General features: G+C 42.1%; 1 protein-coding gene across 6 annotated transcripts; it reads right to left on the reverse strand.

The window, feature by feature from the left end:
* Positions 1-1,573: 1,573 nt before the first annotated feature.
* Positions 1,574-10,993, reverse strand: LOC130272739 (uncharacterized). Of its 6 annotated transcripts, XM_056518611.1 has the most exons (4): positions 8,300-8,339; positions 8,152-8,229; positions 5,544-5,669; positions 1,574-2,496 (listed from the first exon to the last, which is right to left on the reverse strand). In XM_056518611.1, exons 1-4 carry the CDS (start codon positions 8,322-8,324, stop codon positions 1,616-1,618), a joined length of 1,110 nt encoding a protein of 369 aa, XP_056374586.1. In that variant the 5' UTR covers positions 8,325-8,339; the 3' UTR covers positions 1,574-1,615. The 6 variants fall into 6 exon arrangements, with proteins under 6 accessions (XP_056374586.1, XP_056374589.1, XP_056374588.1 ...); XM_056518614.1 differs by lacking the exons at positions 8,152-8,229; positions 8,300-8,339 and adding an exon at positions 10,848-10,993; XM_056518613.1 differs by lacking the exons at positions 8,152-8,229; positions 8,300-8,339 and adding an exon at positions 8,785-8,931.
* Positions 10,994-21,025: the final 10,032 nt, after the last annotated feature.

Raw genomic sequence — 21,025 nt, forward strand, 5'->3', positions numbered from 1 at the left:
GTATTTTCCATGATGGGGGTAGTAGTACAAATACTAATGTGATATCCCAGTACAGGACATGGTCCTGTACTACACTTAGGCCCTGTCAGGTTGAGACCCTCAGTGACCTCCCTGTTTCCAGAATGTTGTGTATATCACTTTAATAGTAGTCGTAGTCCCGGCTGTGGGAGTCAGTTGGCAGAGGTGTAAAACGGCCGTACATGAAGGATGTCATAACGGGTCTTAACGGATGGATATGCCCGTTACTTTGATGGACATTATTCAGCCTTTAGCGCCTGTTATTTCATCCTTTATTATACATCTGTTTTTACACAGAAAACGGATGTTTAACAATGGATGAATAATCATAGTGTGAAAGGAGCCTTAGATTGAGGGGTGCAAAGTCTAAAGAATTTCTGCTTTCTACCCTAAGGCCATGTTCACACACCATTAGAAAAATGAACATTTCTATACCATTTATGGCAGAGTGTGAAAGACGGGTACTCTGGAAGAAAAAATGTTTTTCAAATCAACTGGTAGCAGAAAGTTATTTAGATTTGTAATATACTTCTATTAAGAAATCTTAATCCTTCCAGTACTTATCAGCTGATGTATGCTCCAGAGGAAGTTGTGCAGTTCTTTTCAGTCTGACCACAGTGCTCTCTGCTGACAGTTCCTAACACAAACAGAGGCGGCAGCAGAGAGCACTGTGGTCAGACTGGAAAGAACTACACAACTTCCTCTGGAGCATACAACAGCTGATAAGTACTAGAAGGATTAAGATTTTTAAATAGACGTAATGTACAAATCTGTTTGGCACCAATAACTTTCTGGCACCAGTTGATTTGAAAAAAAAATTTCTCTGGAAAAGTAAAACATCAGTTTTGGTCAGTTTTTATCATTTGGGGTCTCAGCACTGAAATCCACACTGATCTCTAAAGTATGAGTGTATTCACTGTACAACCTGTCTTTATATGTTTTCTCATACAGAGTTCGAATTCCCCATATAGTAAAATTAGAAAATTCTGGATCCTTGCAGCCACCACTATGAGTAGCTCATGATCTTAAAGGAGAATTCCGGCAAAACAAAACTTATGCCCTATCCACAGGGATCCCCGCACTCTCCGGGATGGGACCCCGGCTCTTACAAACAAGACTGCGTATCGTCTTCTGGTAGACAACACCCCCTCCATTCATTTCTATAAGAGCGCTGATGATTCCCGAGTCCTGCACTCACTGAGCGCCGGGTCCCGTCCCACTGAATGTGGGGGGGTCCCAGGGCTCGGACCCCCCGGACATCACGCCCCCTCCCATAGACTTGCATTGAGGGTGTGTGGCTGTGAGCGGGGCATGGCCGTGACATCATGAGCCTCTGCCCCACATCGCCAGGCATCTGGCATGGAGCGAAGTTCGCTCCGTGCACCAGATGTCTGGGGTGTCACAGCCGAGATCGCGGGGGTCCCCAGCGACGGGACCCCCGCGATCAGACAGCTTATCCCCTATCCTTTTGATAGGGGATAAGATTTCTCTGGGCAGAGTACCTCTTTAAAAGTGAAAAGTGGAAATTATCAAAGCAAAATGCTGAACCAAGAGAGAATCTTTAAACCTCTTTAATAGTGAGAATAGATTTGTCTTCTCATTTCCTCAGACGTGTGATCATCGGGTCACTTTTTAGACATATGACAAGAGCAATAAGGAAAAACGTAGTGAGTGATAGTAAAGAAATGAGGGTGTTTCTGTAGTTCATGGCTGATATTGCTTGTGGGACAGGACACTCTTGCTCCTTCTGAATGTGACGTTCTGTTGCAGACTTGCATGGTTTGGTTATTTTGCATTGGGTTCGGTGTCTTATTGAAGATAACATGGCCTCTTGTGGTTTACATGGTGGTGGTATCATGGTTAGGGAATGTACATGTAACTTCCCACAGTGGCAAAAGCTTCTTTCTTTCTTGTTGAGCATATCCACAATTTCTGGGATACTTTTGTTTTTTGAGGGAGCTGGTGTCTCACTTATTGAGGGTCGTACATAGACAGTTTGCACACGTTGGTCTTTTTCCCATTTATTCTTCCCACTGTTCTGACTTAGTTGGGGGCATCCATAGACAGCTTGGATACTGTGGACTTTTTCACATATTTTGTTTACACTGGTCTTACATAGTGGAGGACATCCATGGACAGCTTGGATACTTTGGTCTTTTTCACATGTGTTCTTTACACTAGTCGTAGTTAGTAAAGGACTATTGTAGACAGTTCGGATACTTTGGTCTTTTTCACATCCATTTTCCACACTGGTCTTACTTATCGGGCGTCCTTCATGGACGGCTTGGATACTTTGGTCTTTTTCACATGCGTTCTTCACACTGGTCGTACTTAGTGAGGGACATACATGGACAGTTTTGATTCTTTGGTCCTTTTGACATCCTTTCTCCACATTGTTCTGCTTAATACTGCTTTCTTGATAGACAAATCTCTTTAGATGCAATGCTGTGTTGGATTGAGAAGGGATATGCTCCGAACCTGTTATACAGTTTTAAATTTATTCATAAATTTCTTGGAGAAAGAACAAAGGAATAACACAGAGCTGTTCAAGCATTGTTATTTTATGAAGAATACAAGTATTTACTAAAAGGGACATGTAAGGGGTGGCGACAGTCCCTCTTTAGGGTATATCCACACTTAGGAACGTCCCCCTGAAGATATTCCAGTCAGAGATTCCGTCTAAGCAGGTACCTCTGAAATCCTTTAACACTAGGCCCAACACTGTCACCATTGACAGCAATGCAGTCACAGTGTAAGTCCACTGAAAGAATTAAGGGGGAGATTTAGCAAAACCTGTCCAGAGGAAAAGTTGCTGAGTTGCCCATAGCAACCAATCGGATTGCTTCTTTCATTTTTAACAAGGCCTCTACAAAATGAAAGAAGCAATCTGATTGGTTGCTATGGGCAACTCAGGAACTTTTCTTCTGGACAGGTTTTGATAAATCTCCCCTTAACTTCCCGCCGCCAAAATTCTACAGTGTGAATGGGTCAGCGGAAGACCAATTCCCACCAGTGCTGGATTAGTGCAGTGGAATCTCCAAACAGAATTCCTTATCGGAATTCCGCAGGGAGATTCCGTAGTGTAAACATTAAAGCTTAACTTCAGCTCCTGCCAAATGTTCATATTGGGTGTGAAAAGATGCATTCCACCCTGGATGGTACAGTTGCCAAGGCAACTCTATGATGCCCAACCAGTTCCTTGCACAAGCCCATTTCTAACTAACAGGCTTCAGACAGTTGCACCGCTTGGATTGGGTTTCGATCTGAAGGCTAGGCAGGAGTAGAATTATAATAGGGTTGTTCAGGCGATCAATATTTTTTTGATGCTTTCAGGGTATGTTTACACCTTACTTGCTGTGGATTTCACAGACAAAACTCCTTAGGTAAACACATAACTGAAAATCAGTGAGTTTTTGTGCATGAACTCTGCACTTTAGGCAGTGTATGAATATGAATTTCACGCGCAAAATCTCACTGTATATCTGGTATCAGATTGCCTGTGGACGTGCCCTTAGGGCTGGGACTATGTATTAAATGGGAGAACACTTGGGACGACTGATGTGGAAAAGGACTTGGGTGTTTTAGTTAACAGTAAATTTAGCTGTAGTGACCAGTGTCGGGCAGCTGCTGCCAAAGCAAATAAAATCATGGGGTGCATCAATAGGGGCATAGATGCCCACAACAAGGAAATAATTCTACCGCTGTACAAATCACTAGTCAGACCACACATAGAATACTGTGTACAGTACTGGGCACCAGTGTACAAGAAAGATATAGTGGAGCTGGAGAGGGTTCAAAGACGGGCAACCAGGGTAATACTGTGAATGGGAGAACTACAGTACCCAGAAAGATGATCAGAATTAGGGTTATTTAGTTTAGAAAAAAGAAGGCTTAGGGGGGGGGGGGGGGGACCTGATAACTATATATAAATATATCAGGGGACAGTACAGAGATCTCTCCCATGATCTATTTATACCCAGGACTGTATCTATAACAAGGGGGCATCCTCTATGTGTAGAAGAAAGAAGGTTTCTACACCCGCACGGACAGGTTCTTTACTGTAAGAGCAGTGAGACTGTGGAATTCTCTCCCGGAGGAGGTTGCCATGGTGCACTCTGTAAAAGAATTGAAAAGGTGTCTGGATGCATTTTTGGAGAGTAAGAACATTGCTGGTTATGTATATTAGATTTATAGGGACAGAACGTTGATCCAAGGATTTATTCTGATGCCATATTTGGAGTCAGGAAGGAATTTTTACCTCTAGTATGAGTTTTTTGCCTTCCTCTGGATAAACTCAGTAGGGACTGATAAGGCATATAGGTTGAACTTGATGGACTCTGGTCTTTTTTCAACCTTATGAACTATGTTACTATGTAACTAGAATAGAAAAATCAACCATACTTACCTGCCCCAATCCCATGTTGCCACCATTTCCAGTCCCCACGGCTTTCTGTTTCTTCCTGTGAAGTGTTGTCCCCATAGAAGCTGCCCACTCTGTCAGTCACTAAACAAAGCGTTGACCCGTCTTAGTCAGTGACTGGTTGAGCAAGCAGTTCCTGTGGGGGCAATACATAAGCAGCAACTGCTTGCTCAACCAGTCACTGAAGCAGGAAGAAGTAGAGAGCCGTGGGAACTTGGAATGACAGCAGCAGGGGACTGGGGCAGGTGAGTATGGTTGATTATTTAATTTGTAATTACCCAGAGCCAACTATGCGAGAAAAAATCTCCCCCTATATTTTTACTATGTTTATATTTCTGAAACAGCAAACAAAATTATGGGGGGGCATTTATCAAGTCTGCATTAAGTGCAAACTTTTTGCGAAAGCACCCAATTTGCTCAAAAGTAATACAATTTTTTTTAAAGTTTGCACGAGTGGGCGGGACTTGCTATGGAGGGGGCATAGTTTGTGCAAAGGGGGCATGGTTTCCCCCATGTGCCCAATTTACTACAATACTAAAAGATTTCTAAGACTGCCTCCCGTGAACCTGAACCTGATAAATCCAGTGACCTGCACTGGTGGGAATTTACTTTAGACTGGCAAATAAAATGCCCCTTTCCCCCCCTTCATGTATTCATTGATGAAAATTATGTTTTACACATCTAAATGTGTTTTGTTGGATGCCCCTTTTATATGAGTGAAATGGTTATAGAAATGTCTGCGCCTAACATGCTACATGTGAACATAGCTTTATGACTGTACAGAGTCTAATTAGATCTAGCAGTTCCATATATGGGGCATGATCTAGTGATCAGTGATCATGTGATCACTTGGATCTATATTGGCAGAGGCTCCTTTATTTCATATATCGCAGGTATTGAGCAATGTATTTATAAATCAGAGAAGACAAAAGAAGTAGAAAACCTCTTGAGTGTTCTCTTCTGGGTGTCCATTGGCCTCTGATAATGCCCAATGAACTCCTGTCTGGTAAGATAACAGATTTAAAGCAAAATGTTTCTAATACAATCTGTTTGGAATATATATACAACTCTGAGTTTGGGAGGGATGGACAAGGTGAACGGTTACCTTGGAATGGATCCTTTCCTTGTTTGCCATACTTCTCGTTCAATTCAAGAAGCATTTTTTTCCAGGTAGCTGTATTAGCATTTTCTGCAGGTTCAAAACGTTTCCTTGTGGAGCCCAAAAGACATCCTACAAAAACATGAGTAACATTTCCATTTACTATGTATCTACCAAATATCCATTAGGAAAATATATGTAAGGACATATGGTACATGAAAGTACCACATAATATGCTCTGTCTATCTATCTATCTATCTATCTATCTCATATCTATCTATCTATCTATCTATCTATCTATCTATCTCATATCTATCTATCTCATATCTATCTATCTATCTATCTCATATCTATCTATCTATCTATCTATCTATCTCATATCTATCTTATATCTATCTATCTCTCTCTCATATCTATCTATCTATCTCATATCTATCTTCTATCTATCTATCTATCTATCTTATATCTATCTATCTCATATCTATCTAGACATGTGCGACTTGTGTTGGCCCAGGACAGGAGCTGCACCCCTGTACCCTTGCTGCCCTGTAAGACAGACTCCATTCAGTGACCCCTGACCCCCCCCCTTCACCTATGTGCCCTAACTGGTTGAGTAGTGCCTATGTTATCTATTGTAATGTACATATATTGTTATATACCTTTAAGTAATGTTGCTATGTGTTGTAACCAAGGAAGGTACCAGTGACCATGTGACCTACAGGGTGAGCCCTCCAGTGTCTCCACCATATAAGCCCTGGGTGAAGCTAGCTCAGTCTCTTTTCCTGCTTAGCTGAGTTGCAGTAAGGTCAAGTCCGGAGAGACTGTCTAGTGTCCTGAGGAGGCCTGAAGCCTACCACTCAGCCACTCATCCACAAGTCTACTACCCCCCAGGTGAAAATCAAAACCTGGTAAGCTACAAACGGGGTGAAGTCTGTCCTAGTCAGTCCCAGTCAAGTCAGTCAAGATAAATCTGTGTCAAGTCAGCATGGCCTACATCAAATTGTCCAAGTCCTCTACAAGTCCCAGCGAGCCCTGAGGTCTCTGAAGTCACTGGTCACCTTCTTGGGCCCAGCCAAGCCGTTAAAACTGTTACACCTGTCTGACTAAGTAAAGCTGTTGTTGTTCTGTAACTTGGCGTCAGAGTCATTATTTGCCCCTGTGCCTTGCCCAGGATCCAGCAGTATATCTTCGGGTGGTGTAGAGGTAAAACCACGCCCTGGCATCACAAACACAAGGGGTAATGCCATCTGCCCCTAGGGTGTCTTTCATGTATCTGTGTTGCCATAATGTAGAAAAAATGCTCTTATTCTATGGTGTCAAGTTTCAAAGAGGTCTTCCCAAGCTCCTGAAATACAGAGAGTTGGAACGCCTCCTTGCTCCCCTTCCCCTCCCTATCCCTGCTTGATTGACAGGCAGCTGGAAGCCGAGCCCTGTTTATAAATCTCATTCCTGGGCTAAATTTGTACACACAGAGCAGGAACAAGATTTGGAAACAGGGCTCGGCTTCCAGCTTAGGAGGTGTTCCAGCCCCAATAACTTCAGGGGATTTGGAACACCTCTTTGACGCTTGGCTCCAGAGAATGAAAACATGTTTCTAAGCTGGGAAATCACAGAAAGATATATGAAAGATACCTTACTCTATCAATGTCTCCTTACCCTATCAGTGTCAGCAGTTTGGAATGCGAATTGCAGTTGACAGATCCCTTTTGAGGAAATATGCAGGAGTACAGATGTGGGGGGTGAAAATTCCGACAGGGGTTTCCTTTCCTTCCAGTGAAGATCCGACTGCAGCACTGTAGTGCTACTCCGGCATGATGACACAGGAGTCGGGTTTAAAGTAGTAGTACTTTTTATTAGTAATAATAAAAAGTGACATACAGGGGTGGACAACGCCTTTCGGACCGTAGTCCCTCCTGGACCAGAGGAAGGAGGGAGCCCCCCCCCAAAAAAAACGTGTAGTCCACCCCTGTATGTCACTTTTTATGATTGCTAACAAAAGTACTACTACTTTACACCCCACTCCTGTGTCATCACGCCGGTGTAGCGCTACAGTGCCGCAGTTGGATCTTCACTGGAATGTAAGGAAACCCCTGTCGGGATTTCCACCTCCCACATCTGTACTCCTGCATTCTTCACTGTGCCTGTAATATAGCGCAACCTGTAAAGGGGAGCAGGTCCTTTGCCTTTCCGTTGAACTCTCCTCTAATATTGCGGATAACTGGCACTACAAAGCGCCATCTCTATCTTTTTTTTCTCCTATATCTCCTATTTAGAGGAAATCTGTCAGCTTAATTTGCTGCTAATAGCTGCAGACACTGTCTCCTCTCAGCCAAGTGTCACAAACAAGAGTCACATACAGTGCTTGGCTTACAATCACGGAGGAGTTGGATGGTGACGGCAAGAGAGGAGGTTTGTGGCACTTGAGTAGCTCGGTCCCACCTCCTTGACACTTGGCTGAGAAATATAGAGGTGATTTTTAAAGGTTTGCAATCAGCATTAGCTCCATGCGGGGAAAGTTTATTTATTTATTTTTTAACCCTAACAGCTATCTCTAAAAGATTCTCTTTAAACCCGCATTCACTTGATCACTTGTACAATACACTGCAATACTCACTGCATTCTCTTATCCCAACAGGACCTAACAGTGCTATTTGTATGGCCTGAAGGTCTTCGTGAAACAACCCAATGGCACCTATTCATGTTACACAGGACAAGCAACAATCAGGTCAGGGGGTGGGTGAAGGACATACATGGGCAGTTACCTATACGATGTGTGCTGGTGCTCATCACCAGAGAGACTTTGTCTGGATCACCCCTACTCAATAGCCAAAAAGCGAGGAGGTACGGTCCTATATGCTTGTCTACTTAGACATTTCTGATCTTATCTCATTCTTCATATAAGAAGCATAAAACAGCCTTATATAACTAATGGCCTGTTCTCAAGGATATGGCCATCAATATTATATCGATGGGGGTCCAACTTGTGACACCCCTGTCGATCATCTGTTTGAAGGGCACCACAGCCTCTTCTATATTTGCCTGCACTCGTGACCTTAGTAGCCAACGTGCAAGATACAGTAGGTTTGCCCAATTCCTTACAACACCACTACCAATACTACAACAATGCGGGTAAGAGCAGCAAAGAGGCAGTAGCTCTTGCACAAGGACAGGTCATGAATATTATAAATCCTAAAAAAAAAAAACTTTAAACGTTGCGCTCCCAGAAAGCCATTTAACTCCATACAACCTGTGTGCGGCCTCTTATAGGCTGCTCTGAGGCCTCTTGGTGCAGCCATTACTTTCAATAACTGTCAGGTGAACAGTTGGTTAAAGTTACAGTTATCTCTCCTGACCTCCCTATACACATGAACACTCGCCATTGCTGAATGTTCATGTGTCCTCTATAGGGAGGGGATAGCCGCTGCCAAACAGCTCTGGTTGCGGCTTATCTCCCAGAACAGTAAAATTGGGCCAACTCAGTGTAGAGCCAAGAGGCCACCATACACTTTCGACAGATGGGGGAACCTGCCAAAGGCAGACGATTTGGCTGACTTTAGTCTAAGGTGTCTGGGGCACCTTTATACTTAGAGCAGTGTTTCCCAACCAGCATGCCTCCAGCTGTTGCAAAACTAACTCCAGCATGCCTGGACAGTCAAAGGCTGTCATCTATGTCTGCTGTCACTACCTACAGTCAAGTCAAGTCTATAGTCAAGTCTGTAATAGTCAGTGTGGCTGTCCTAAAGTCTGTCAAAGTCCATACAAGTCCCAGCAAGCTGCAAGGTCGCCCCCGTGTTACTGGTCACCTCTCTTGGATCCTGGCCTAGCTATAAAGACTATTTCCATCTGTCTACCTCAGTAAAGGTACCGTTAACCCTAGCTTGGTCTTGGACTATTATTACCCTGCTTAACCTAGGGATAGCGGTGCTACTGTTCGGGTGGTTACCGGAAAAACCACGCCCTGGCGTCACAAACATTTAGGGATTAATAACACCTGCCCCTAGGCTACAACATCTGCCCCATACACCTTCACACCACACTTTATAGCTGTACATTCTATAGCTGTACATTTTATAGCTGTACCCTATATAGCTTCACCCTCTATAGCTTCACCCTCTATAGCAGCGGTCTTCAACCTGCAGACCTCCAGATGTTGCAAAACTACAACTCCCAGCATGCCCGGGCAGCCGTTGGGACTTGTAGTTTTGCAACATCTGGAGCTCCGCAGGTTGAAGACCACTACTCTATAGCTTTACCCTCTATAGCCCATACACATGTAGTTGTGCCATACCACAAGCTTATTTTATTGGTACATGTTATATGGAGGATGATGTGAAGCACTTGTGGTAGCCCTTGGGGGGTATATAGTAGAGGGGATGTTGTATCAGTATATGAGGGGTTAATGTTAACCCTATAGTTCGTGACGCCAGGCTGAGGGCTAGTATGCTGAGGTAATTCTCCGGCCTATCACCGCCCTTCCCAGTAATGATAGGTGCATGAAATGACTGAAGGTCCACAAGGAGATTTAACTTGAACTTGAACAACTTTACTTAAGTTCTTACGGTACATCCAAGGCACAGTAACAGTCTAATATAACAGTCCTTATATTGTTTAGTGCGGACCTTGAGGTATTTAGAAAGTCTCTGAATTTAGGGTAGATATCGCAGATCCGTGCGGATTTAGGGGTTAGATTAGGTCCGGTGATGCTGCAGAGTGTCTGGGGATTGATACACTCTTGATTTAGTATTGATCAGCCGTTGCCGCAAGGCTCAGGCCTAACTCACTGCGAGAATAGCTGCGCAGGTCCTTCTCGGTTGACAGCCCAGGAACAAGAGAGAGACTAATGGCCGCCGCTCCCTTACATGGGCATGGGCGGGGTGAATCTGATTGGACCGAATACCTGTCATTCACTCGTACACAGAATGATGGGATTGCATACGTCATAGGGACCTTCACAGGTCCTCAAGCAGAAATACCATAGAGTTCACCTAGTCACGTGACCCGCAGGTCCTGGTACGCTACGTGCAGGTAATTAACTATTCATTTACATTTATATAACTATGTTTACATGAACCTTGCATAAGTTACTGGTTTACTAGATGGAATAGAGGTGACAAGGGGTAGACTATAGAAAATGGACCCCTACGTCCTAGGGACTCTGGCTATGGGGACCCATACACATAAAGGGACCGCATAGGATGCGGTACCGGGACACCACACACTGAGGTAACATTATCACCATCATTATTCTAATCTTATATGTGTCTACTAAGATCCCAAAAGATCATCTCCATAACACAAAACGATTGTTACTTGTTTGGCGGACATCTCTCCTGTTCTTCACGTGATGCACCATACTTCAGCCTTACACCTGTGTGTCCTGTGCTCTCTGCCCTCCACACCTCACAGAAGAATCCCACCACCACATCTGGTGATGTCATCGCTGGCAGACTGGTTGCTATGGATACTCTGCTGTGGATTGTTGGTGGGCCATGGCCTGACACGTGGATAACCTGGTGGATTTGTCAACTGTCCGTGGTAGCATACCCTCCGCGGTGACAAGTGGTACTCAACAGCTTGTTCAGTGATTAAAGTGAATATAAACCTTTGAACACTATTTTAGGTGCATGGGGGAGATTTCTCAAAACCTGTCCAGAGGAAAAGTTGCTGAGTTGCCCATAGCAACCAATCAGATCGCTTCTTTTAGTTTTCCGAGGTCTTTTCGAAAATGAAAGAAGCGATCTGATTGGTTGCTATGGGCAACTCAGCAACTTTTCCTCTGAACAGGTTTTGATTAATCTCCCCCCAAATCTCTACTGAGATCTCTTCTACTTAACACAGTGGAACCCCTCTGTAGCTGAGTGTGTCCGCTCGTAACGGCGAATTTCCCTCTGTAGACACAGGGCCTGCTCGTAGCTAGGGTTGCCACCTTTCTTGCAAAAAAATACCGGCCATGCTAATTTGCATAATTAATTATATATGCGTGACATCACAGGATACACATATGCGGGGGAAATTTTGTCCTATTCTGACCCCTATAACCTTTTTATTTCTCTTTATACGGGCTTATATGATGGCTCATTTTTTGTGCCTCGATCTGTAGTTTTTAACAGTACCACTTTTTTTTTATGGGACTTTTAGATTTTTTTTTTAAATAAATTTGGGAGTTGCAGTTTGTTATTAACTTCAAAGATTCTCCCTCTGCACCCTTTATAGCAGTACTTTCTATGGTAGTGTTTCCCAACCAGGGTGCCTCCAGCTGTTGCAAAAGTACAACTCCCAGGGAGTTTTGCAACAGCTGGAGGCATCCTGGTTAAAGGGGTACTACCGTGGAAAACTTTTCTTTTTTAAATCAACTGGTGCCAGAAAGTTAAACAGATTTGTAAATCACTTCTATTAAAAAATCTTAATCCTTCCAGTACTTTTTAGGGGCTGTATACTAAAGAGAAATCCAAAAAATGCATTTCCTCTGATGTCATGACCACAGTGCTCTATGGGGATTTTCTCCTGCTCTGGACAGTTCCTAAAATGGACAGCAAAGGTCAGCAGAGAGCACTGTGGTCATGACTAGAGATGAGCGAACTTACAGTAAATTCGATTTGTCACAAACTTCTCGGCTCGGCAGTTGATGACTTATCCTGCATAAATGAGTTCAGCTTTCAGGTGCTCCCGTGGGCTGGAAAAGGTGGATACAGTCCTAGGAGAATCTTTCCTAGGACTGTATCCACCTTTTCCAGCCCACCGGAGCACCTGAAAGCTGAACTAATTTATGCAGGATAAGTCATCAACTGCCGAGCCGAGAAGTTCGTGACGAATCAAATTTACTGTAAGTTCGCTCATCTCTAGTCATGACGTCAGAGGAAATGCATTTCTTTTTTGGATTTCTCTTTAGTATACAGCCCCTAAAAAGTACTGGAAGGATTAAGATTTTTTAATAGAAGTGATTTACAAATCTGTTTAACTTTCTGGCACCAGTTGATTTAAAAAAAAAAGTTTTCCACGGGAGTACCCCTTTAAGAAAAACTGCTCTATAGCCACACTCCGTCATTTGAACATAACCTTACTTAGCTCTCCCTCTGATCCTAAGCTGATTTTCTGTTCAACATCCTTTCGGGGATCCAATGTTCCTTTAGGAGCGGACGTCACATGACTTGGCGGTCACGCCTCTGGCTGCCTGGTCATGCTGAGAGTTGTAGTTTTGCAACAGCTGGAGGCACGCCGGTTGGGAAACACCGGTCTTCACATTTAGGAAGTTTTCTTCTTCTTCGTTCCGAAGCTCCCGAGTTGTAGAGCAGGCACTTCTGAGCATAAGAGACACTATCATTGAGGTTATATGAAAGTGCCGCACAGTCAGTGGCAGATGTATCTACCTGTCATCTGGGATGTGTGAAACATAAATTAACCCTCCAAGGGTAACATTAGGAATTACAAATGAGAGCACGGTACATGTTGGTTCTCTTGAAGCATACATAAATGACCCATCATAAAGGTTCTCGATGATTGATTTTCTGCTAGACTAAATGTGATTTATTTAGCGTTCCCATCTGATAAGTGGGTTGTCATAGAGGAAAAAAAAAAAAAAGGAAAAATATGGTAACGGTAACAGTGTCATTTATCTTTATAGTAAGTGTGTCATTTGCAATAATTTATACCAATAGAAAGTGCATCACGGAGTGACAGACTGCGATCTTAAATCACAGATGCGGTTAGCTAGTTACTATGCTGTCAGCCGAGAGCCAAAAAAGCCAATTGCGGCCTGATATATGAGCTATTTTTTATTTTTGACTGAAAAAGTGCCACAAAAAACTGCCCCTCCTCCCTATTGCAGTTTTTAAAAACTTTCCCCCCACCCCAAATAGTGTGTATTAGTATAGGCATTTTTTGTGTGCCGCTTTGTTCACCTGCATCACATGTTATTCAAGGAATTCTATGTCCATGTACACAAAGCGAGAAAATACTGGCAGACATTCCGCTCATTTGAATATTCCGATGGGCACTTGCACTGGGAATTACAAAGTCTCATAGGCGTCACTGCATTTCCCAGTGGAATCCGCAATAGATATATCTATTCTTTCTGCGGACGTCCCTGTATCTATACAGCCATATGAGGGCTTATTTTTTGCAGGAAATAAAAAGTTACCTCATTAAAGGGGTACTCCGGCCCTAATAGATCTTATTCCCTATCCAAAGGGGATAAGATGACGGCTGTCACGCCCCCTCCCATAGACTTGCATTGAGGGGGCGGAGCGTTGCATCACATGGGGCGGAGTCATGTTGTCACTCTACACACTCAAAGCCTCCATCCCCGTGGAGAGCTCACAAAGGTGGGTGCGCAATGACAGATTGCGGGGGTCCCCAGCGGCGGATAGGGGATAAGATGTATTAGTGCCGGATTACCCCTTTAAGAGGTTAAATCAGCTGATTAGCAGGGTTGTTGGAGTTGGGTCTCCACCAATCTGATATTAGGCCTATCCTAAGAATAAACCATAAGTATTAACGTCCCCAGTATTAACATTTGGCTTTAAAAATGCCAGTGTTTTATTTTGTACTTTTTATGCTTTTTTATTCAGTTTTTGTGGCATTATTCCAATGTGATAAAGTACATGTATTTTTTGTCTGTGTTTTTTTCTGTGGCATTTTCATGCAAATCATATACCGTAATTCATTGATAATGTGTAAAGTAATGAAAAATGCCCCCATAAAAGCATTTTCAGTAGAACATCCTAAATTTTTTTTATTGACTTCCAAAGATCTGGTCTCAGCACAAACATATACAGGTAAAAATACTCATAACAAGAGCCACAAAAAATGTGCCTCTTTCACAAAAAATGCTATGTGTAACACCAGCTAAAGGGGGTTTGTTTTATAATTGAGTCAGAGTACTGAGGCTCTAGTGAGTTTGGAACCTTATCATCAAAGCAGGGAGAGCACATCATTCAGAGAAGTGAGGAGAGGAACGTTGGACCCAGAGATGATGAGTATAGGACACTTTATTATTTTAGAATACTAAAAGGCTACGGTTTGTATTATAAATAAATTGGAGTACTGCCACTGCAGTGAGTTTGGATCCTCATCAGGAGAACAGGTGGAGAACACCATCCAGGGAAGTGAACAGAGGGACCATAGTGCTGGCGTTGGACCCTGTGATGGTGAGTATAGTGTAGTTTATTATTTTACAACCCTTAAAGGCTACATTGTGATTTATAATTAAGTCAGAGATCTTAGTCTCCAGTGAGTTCAGAACCTTATCAAGAGAGCACATTAGCCAGGGAAGTAAACAGATGGACCGGAGCACTGGTGTTGGACCCAGTGATGGTGAGTATAGTGTAGTTTATTTTAAAACCCTAAAAAGCTACCTTTTGTTTTATAATTAACTCAGAGTACTAAGGCTCCAGTGAGATCAGAAGCTCATTGGGGGAGCAGGGAGAGCACATCAGCCAGGGAAAAGAACTGAGATATCGATGCACTGGTGTAGGACTTGGTGATGGTGAGTATAGTGTAGTTTATTATTTTAAAGGTCTAAACTGCTACAGTTTGTTTTATAATTAAGTCAGAGTACTGAGGAGTCAGTGAGTTTGAACCTTATCATCAGAGCAGGGAGAGCACATAATCCAGAGAAGTGAACAGAGGGACCAAAGTGCTGCCATTGGACCCAGTGATGTGAGTATAGAGTAGTTAATTATTTTACAACTCTAAAAGGCTACAGTTTTTTTTATGATTAAATCGTAGTACTGAGGCTCCAGTAAGTTTGGAAACTCATCAGGAGAGGAGGGAGAGCACATCATCAGGAAGTGAACAGTGGGACTGTAGCCTTGGCATTGGGCCTGGTGGTGGTGAGTATAGTCACAAACCTACAATGCTACCTTACATAAATAATACAGTATAACACTAAATCACATCCACCATGCAATATGGGGACCCCTGCCAAACACCTCGACGTATGTTTCGTGGAAGACCACTAAGTCAGGAGTTTGTGTAATGATTTTTGCTGCCTTGTTCAGCATATTTGTCTGATAGAAGGATTGTAGGTTTTGATGGTGAGTATTGTAGTTTATTGTTTTAAAACCCTAAAAGGCTACAGTTTGTGTTATACTTAAATCAGAGTACCGCTTTAATGACTGTAAGACAGCAGGTATACTTAGTAGACATTGTTTAAATCTACTGTACACCAAACCTAGACTACAGTGTTAGTTATGATGGTAACCCTTTGCTGACCTCCCCCTCACCTCTTCTATATCCAGCACAGGAGCCTAACTTTTAAGAATGCATCATTCCTTTCTGCCAACTCCTCTTTGCCTTTTTCCTTTCACGGCTTTTACTAGTCTGAGTGCACATTTAGCATACTGAGCAATGACTTCCAGATGTTACTACATGATACATTGTTTGTTTTCATGTTAAACACTGAGGTCTCGATTCCTGGTCAACAAATCCGTTTCATTCCCTCCCACTCCAGGTCATTTCATTTCATATAAGTAACTTTTTCCAGGTTATAAGTCCAAGATATATCAGATCTTTGGAAGTAACAGAAAAAGCCCTTAACATTCCGTGTGTCTGTAAGAAATACTGTGCAGAGTTCTCCATTAGATTCCATTGACAGATGTTTTAATTAATATCAAGACCTGGATATAAAAATCTCTCGGGGAATGAGGTTATGTACAGTCACAACCAATGAATAAATCATCTTATTCCTTATTACAGGGGATGAGACTAGGAAATGTGCTGTGCATTAGTTTGAGAAACAGTGCCACCCTTGTCCGTAGGCTGTGTCTGGCATTGCAGATAAGACTCTTAAAATTGAGTATGTTTGAGGCACAGTGTCAGAACATGAACAAGAGACATGGCGATTAAATTAAAAAAAATTTGGAATTTCAGAATTCTTATCTTATCACATTCTTTTTTAATTTGTATTTTTAAGGGGTTATGCAGAAATACAGCTGATTTCTTCAAAAAACAGCACTGCATCTGTCCTCAGGTTGTGTGAGGTATTGCAGCTCAGTTCCATTAAAGGAAATGGAGCCAAGTTGTAATACCACACATAACCTGAGGACAAGTGTGGTTCTGTTTTTTCAAGAGGTTCACTTTGTTTTCCTATTCCTGAATAACCCTTTTAGCAGAGGTTGTTATTAAAGGGGATTTTACCGGAGATTTTCTTTTTTTTTATTTTTTTTATTTGACTATGCTACAAGGGCTGTAAAGTTAATGTAGTTCATAAAATAGTGTCTGTACCTGTGTTTGATGGTGGTCTCGCAATTCTTATAGGATCTTTGCCCTGAGGTTCATTTTTTGCAGTGTCTCAGTTCATTTTTTGCAGTGTCTCAGCTTTTCCCAGGTGCGGCCCAAGACATTACATCACTAGTCAGGTGTTGAAAGGGAGCCTGTCTGAGCTGGGTGGGAGGGAAATCATTCTCCACAGGGCTGCAAGGAATTGTAGTTTTAAGCAAAGCACAGCATGCAAGGCAGCTCAGGTGTACTGCAATGAGTGGGGTGGCTAATGTGGGGGAGGGAGAATAGTATCCTCACACTTACAAACAAGGGATCCTGGGACTTGTAGTTGGAGGGAAGATACACCAACAGGATATAGCCATTTTACACAAAGAAAGCAGTAGCGTTATGGTGGACTCACAACACAAGCATGTCATTACTGTCTGCCAGGTAAGTACTATAATCACCTTATGGTGGAGAACCCCTTTGATAATGTTTATATAGAAAGTCTATACCAGTGTTTTTCAACCAAGGTGCTTCCAACTGTTGCAAAATTACAACTCACAGATTGATCTGACTCTAACATAAGTTATCGATGTAATCTTGAGCTTTGTTGCTTTGTTTCTCATATAAGCCATGAATAGAATATCCTACTTGTTTCCAGATGACAGTGTATTTATTCTACATCATACATGGCAAAAAAATTAATTAATAAATAAACAGAAAACATAAAATAAAGATATAACAATAAAATAAACAATAAAACGGTATGGTGCGTGTTTTGAATGTATAGGCAGTTCATCAGCACATTCTATTATTGTACATTTAGCCCACGTGATGTGATGGAGTATGCTCATGTATACTCAGCAGTTTAGATCATTTATTTATAAGCCATTATACAGGCTGACATAAGCTTTACCTGTAATAAAAAGGGTAAATGTCGAATAAATGAAGAGCTAGTGGTTTATTTTTCTGTTCTCAGCAGGAATATGTGAAGTATGTATAACAGAACCCAATAGTTTGCGGTATTGTTATAGCCATGGTTTCTCTCATATGCTATGAGTGGATATGTATAAAACACAAAAACTATTTTGTGTTTGGAGGTAGTGGCAGATATATAAGCAAGTTTAGTGAGTTCATAAATCCTTATTCTGCATTGTGTTTTGTGCTACAGATTTATCATTGCAGATGTTATGACCTCATAATGGAATGTATTACATTTTATGAAATAGCGAGCTTGTAACAGATGAGAGACTGCGATCTGTATATCAGGGTTGGGTATAACTATGTGTAATAGGACAAAAATGCAAGGTGGAAACATTTTCACATAAATCCTACAGAAGAAAGAGTTGCCATCAATTTGGTGTCTTTTTCCTTGTGAAATCGCAAATCTTTCTTACTAAAGAACTATGCATGCAGTGAGGACATGTGTATGTAAGTATGGATATGAAATCATTCGCCCCTACTTATTATTACAGGTAAGTAAATAGGGTAAGTTATTAGGGTCTCTATTACAAAGTGCCCCTCTACTAGAACCCCCTGCAATCAGCTGTAATGATAGCTTACACCTAACTTTAAGGCTATGTTCACACCCATATTTTAATCGTTAAAAAGTATGTTTCCCTTACTTTTTATCAGCAGCACAAATAGTGGGGATTTCTCTGCCATGTGAAATGATAGGGCAAATGTCACTTAAATTGTATCTGTCATATCCCACAAAATTTTTTATCTGTTACTCATTACCTAATCCTGATCCTGTCCATATAATTTATGTGTCTAGCACCTATATTTCTCTCATAAATACCTTCTTTCAGTTGCTCATTTGATATTTCATTCTGTGCTTTGGAGGGGGCGTGTTCTCACTCTGCAGGACTCATCTTCCTCCTTGAGTCTGCTGTGCTGTGCTTAGACTCTTTATCCAATCACTGCAGGTGGCTTTGTAACCCCTTCCTCTCTGTTTTCATGCTGCGGTCTGATAGACAGGACAGAAGTGAGCACAGAGGAGTGCTAGTCCCACCTTCACTTGACAGACTTTGTTCATGCCTGTGCTTCAGCTGGGACAAAGAAGATGCTGCAGCCAGACAGAATTAGGGTTTGAATGGTATGGGGTATCTTAATAAGCCATGATTATATGAGCCATGATTTCTACAAAAAGGAAATAACATTTTCTTATAAAGTATATTAGAAAGGTTAATGTTTTGCCAAGATGTACAACATACAAAAATTTTTTTTTAATCTGACAGTGCCCATTTAAGCTTTAACCCCTTCAGGACTGAGCATTTTTCATTTTTGCGCTTTCGTTTTTCCACCTTACCTTTTAAAAATCATAACCCTTTCAATTTTGCACCTAAAAATCCATATGATGGCTTATTTTTTGTGTCACCAATTCTACTTTGTAATGAAATCAGTTATTTTACCCAAAAATATACAGTGAAATGGAAAAAAAATCACAGTGTGACAAAATTTAAGGAAAGACGCCATTTTGTAACTTTTGGGGGCTTCAACGACACCTTATCTTTATTCTGTAGAACCATACGGTTAAAATTATACCCTACTTATATAGGTTTGATTTTGTTTACTACTGGAAAAAAATCATAACTACATGCAGGAAAATGTATACGTTTAAAATTGTCAACTTCTGACCCCTATAACTTTTTTATTTTTTGCGCCGTGATCTGAAGTTTTCAGCGGTACCATTTTTGTATTTATCGGACTTTTTGATCGCTTTTTATAAATTTTTTCATGATATAAAAAGTGACCAAAAATACGCTATTTTGGACTTTGGAATTTTTTTTGCGCCTACGCCATTGAGCATGCGGTTTAATTAATGATATATTTTTATATTTTGGACTTTTAAGCACGCGGTGATACCACATATGTTTATATTTATTTACACAGTTTTTTTTATGGGAAAAGGGGGGGTGATTTAAACTTTTATTAGGGAAGGGGTTAAATGATCTTTATTAACTTATGTTTTCACTTTTTTTTGCAATGTTATAGCTCCCATAGGGGGCTATAACACTGCACTAACTGATCTTTTATATTGATCAATGGTTTCTCATAGGAAATCATTGGTTCATTCTGTCGCTTGACTGCTCATGCCTCGATCTCAGGCACTGAGCAGTCATTCGGCGATCGGACACCAGGACGCAGGTAAGGGGACCCTCCTCGTGTCCTACAGCTGTTTGGGATGACATGATTTCGCTGCGGCGATCCTGAACAGCCCCCTGAGCTAACCGGCAGCAGTTTAGTTTCATGCGGTGATCAACTTTGAATGCCACGTCTAAAGGGTTAATAGTGCGCGGCACCACGATCAGTGCTGCGTGATATTAGCCACGGGTCCCAGATGTTGTTAGAGGCCGGGCCCAACCCACTATGACCCGCCATGCCTTGGGAGCGGACTCAGGGCGTACAGGTACGCCCTGCGTCCTTAAGGAGTTAAAGAGTACCTCCAGTGATGAGATTCCATGCCTTTTGTACAATTTGGTGTGGAGAGACACAGCTCATGCCAGGTGGTTGGTTTGCTGAGGCATGCCTTCTATGGAACTTGTAACGTGTTGTACAGATGCAACCCGACCGCCGGGCATGAGTCGCTTCTTTCCATGCCAAACTGTGCAGTGCATGTGGGGCCACATCACTGACGGTACACTTTAAGTATTCTTTTTGAAATGACGTCTTCTATTATGGTAAATATTTTTTTTTTCTTTTTGATGTCTCAGCCAGACTCTGGACCAAGGCAGGCATCTCTTTAAAGGCCCATACACATTATGAAAAATCAGCAAGGAATTTCCTTGCTAAATTCTGTCAGCGGATCTACGCCTCCCCGAATTGACGCTAATTTATAGTAGAATTTTACCGCTGAAATAGGTGCCGGAAATAAAAGTCCCAATGACTAATGTGCTTTTCTATGGAATTTGCCCAGAAAAGCCCGTTAGTCAATAGGATTTTTATTTCCGGCGATAAAAATCCTATTGGAATCCGGATCGGCATTGCAAGTTGCCCTACAGAACTTCCGTAGTGTGCACTGAGCAGCAGAATCCCATTGAGATCGATGGGATTCTGCTGCAAGTGAATTCCACTCAGAATTATAGGGGTATTCCGCCCAGAGACATCTTATCCCATATCAAAAGGATAAGGGATAAGATGTCTGATCACGGGGGTCCCGCCGATGGGGATCCACCGCAATCTCTGTGCAGCATCTGGCATTGATGGACATGAATGGAGGGGGTGTGGTGTGACATCACATGGGGGCGTGGCGTGATGTCATGTCTCTGGCCTGGAAAGATTGT

Source organism: Hyla sarda, chromosome 5 (genome assembly GCF_029499605.1).
Source record: "Hyla sarda isolate aHylSar1 chromosome 5, aHylSar1.hap1, whole genome shotgun sequence".
NCBI lineage: Eukaryota > Metazoa > Chordata > Amphibia > Anura > Hylidae > Hyla > Hyla sarda.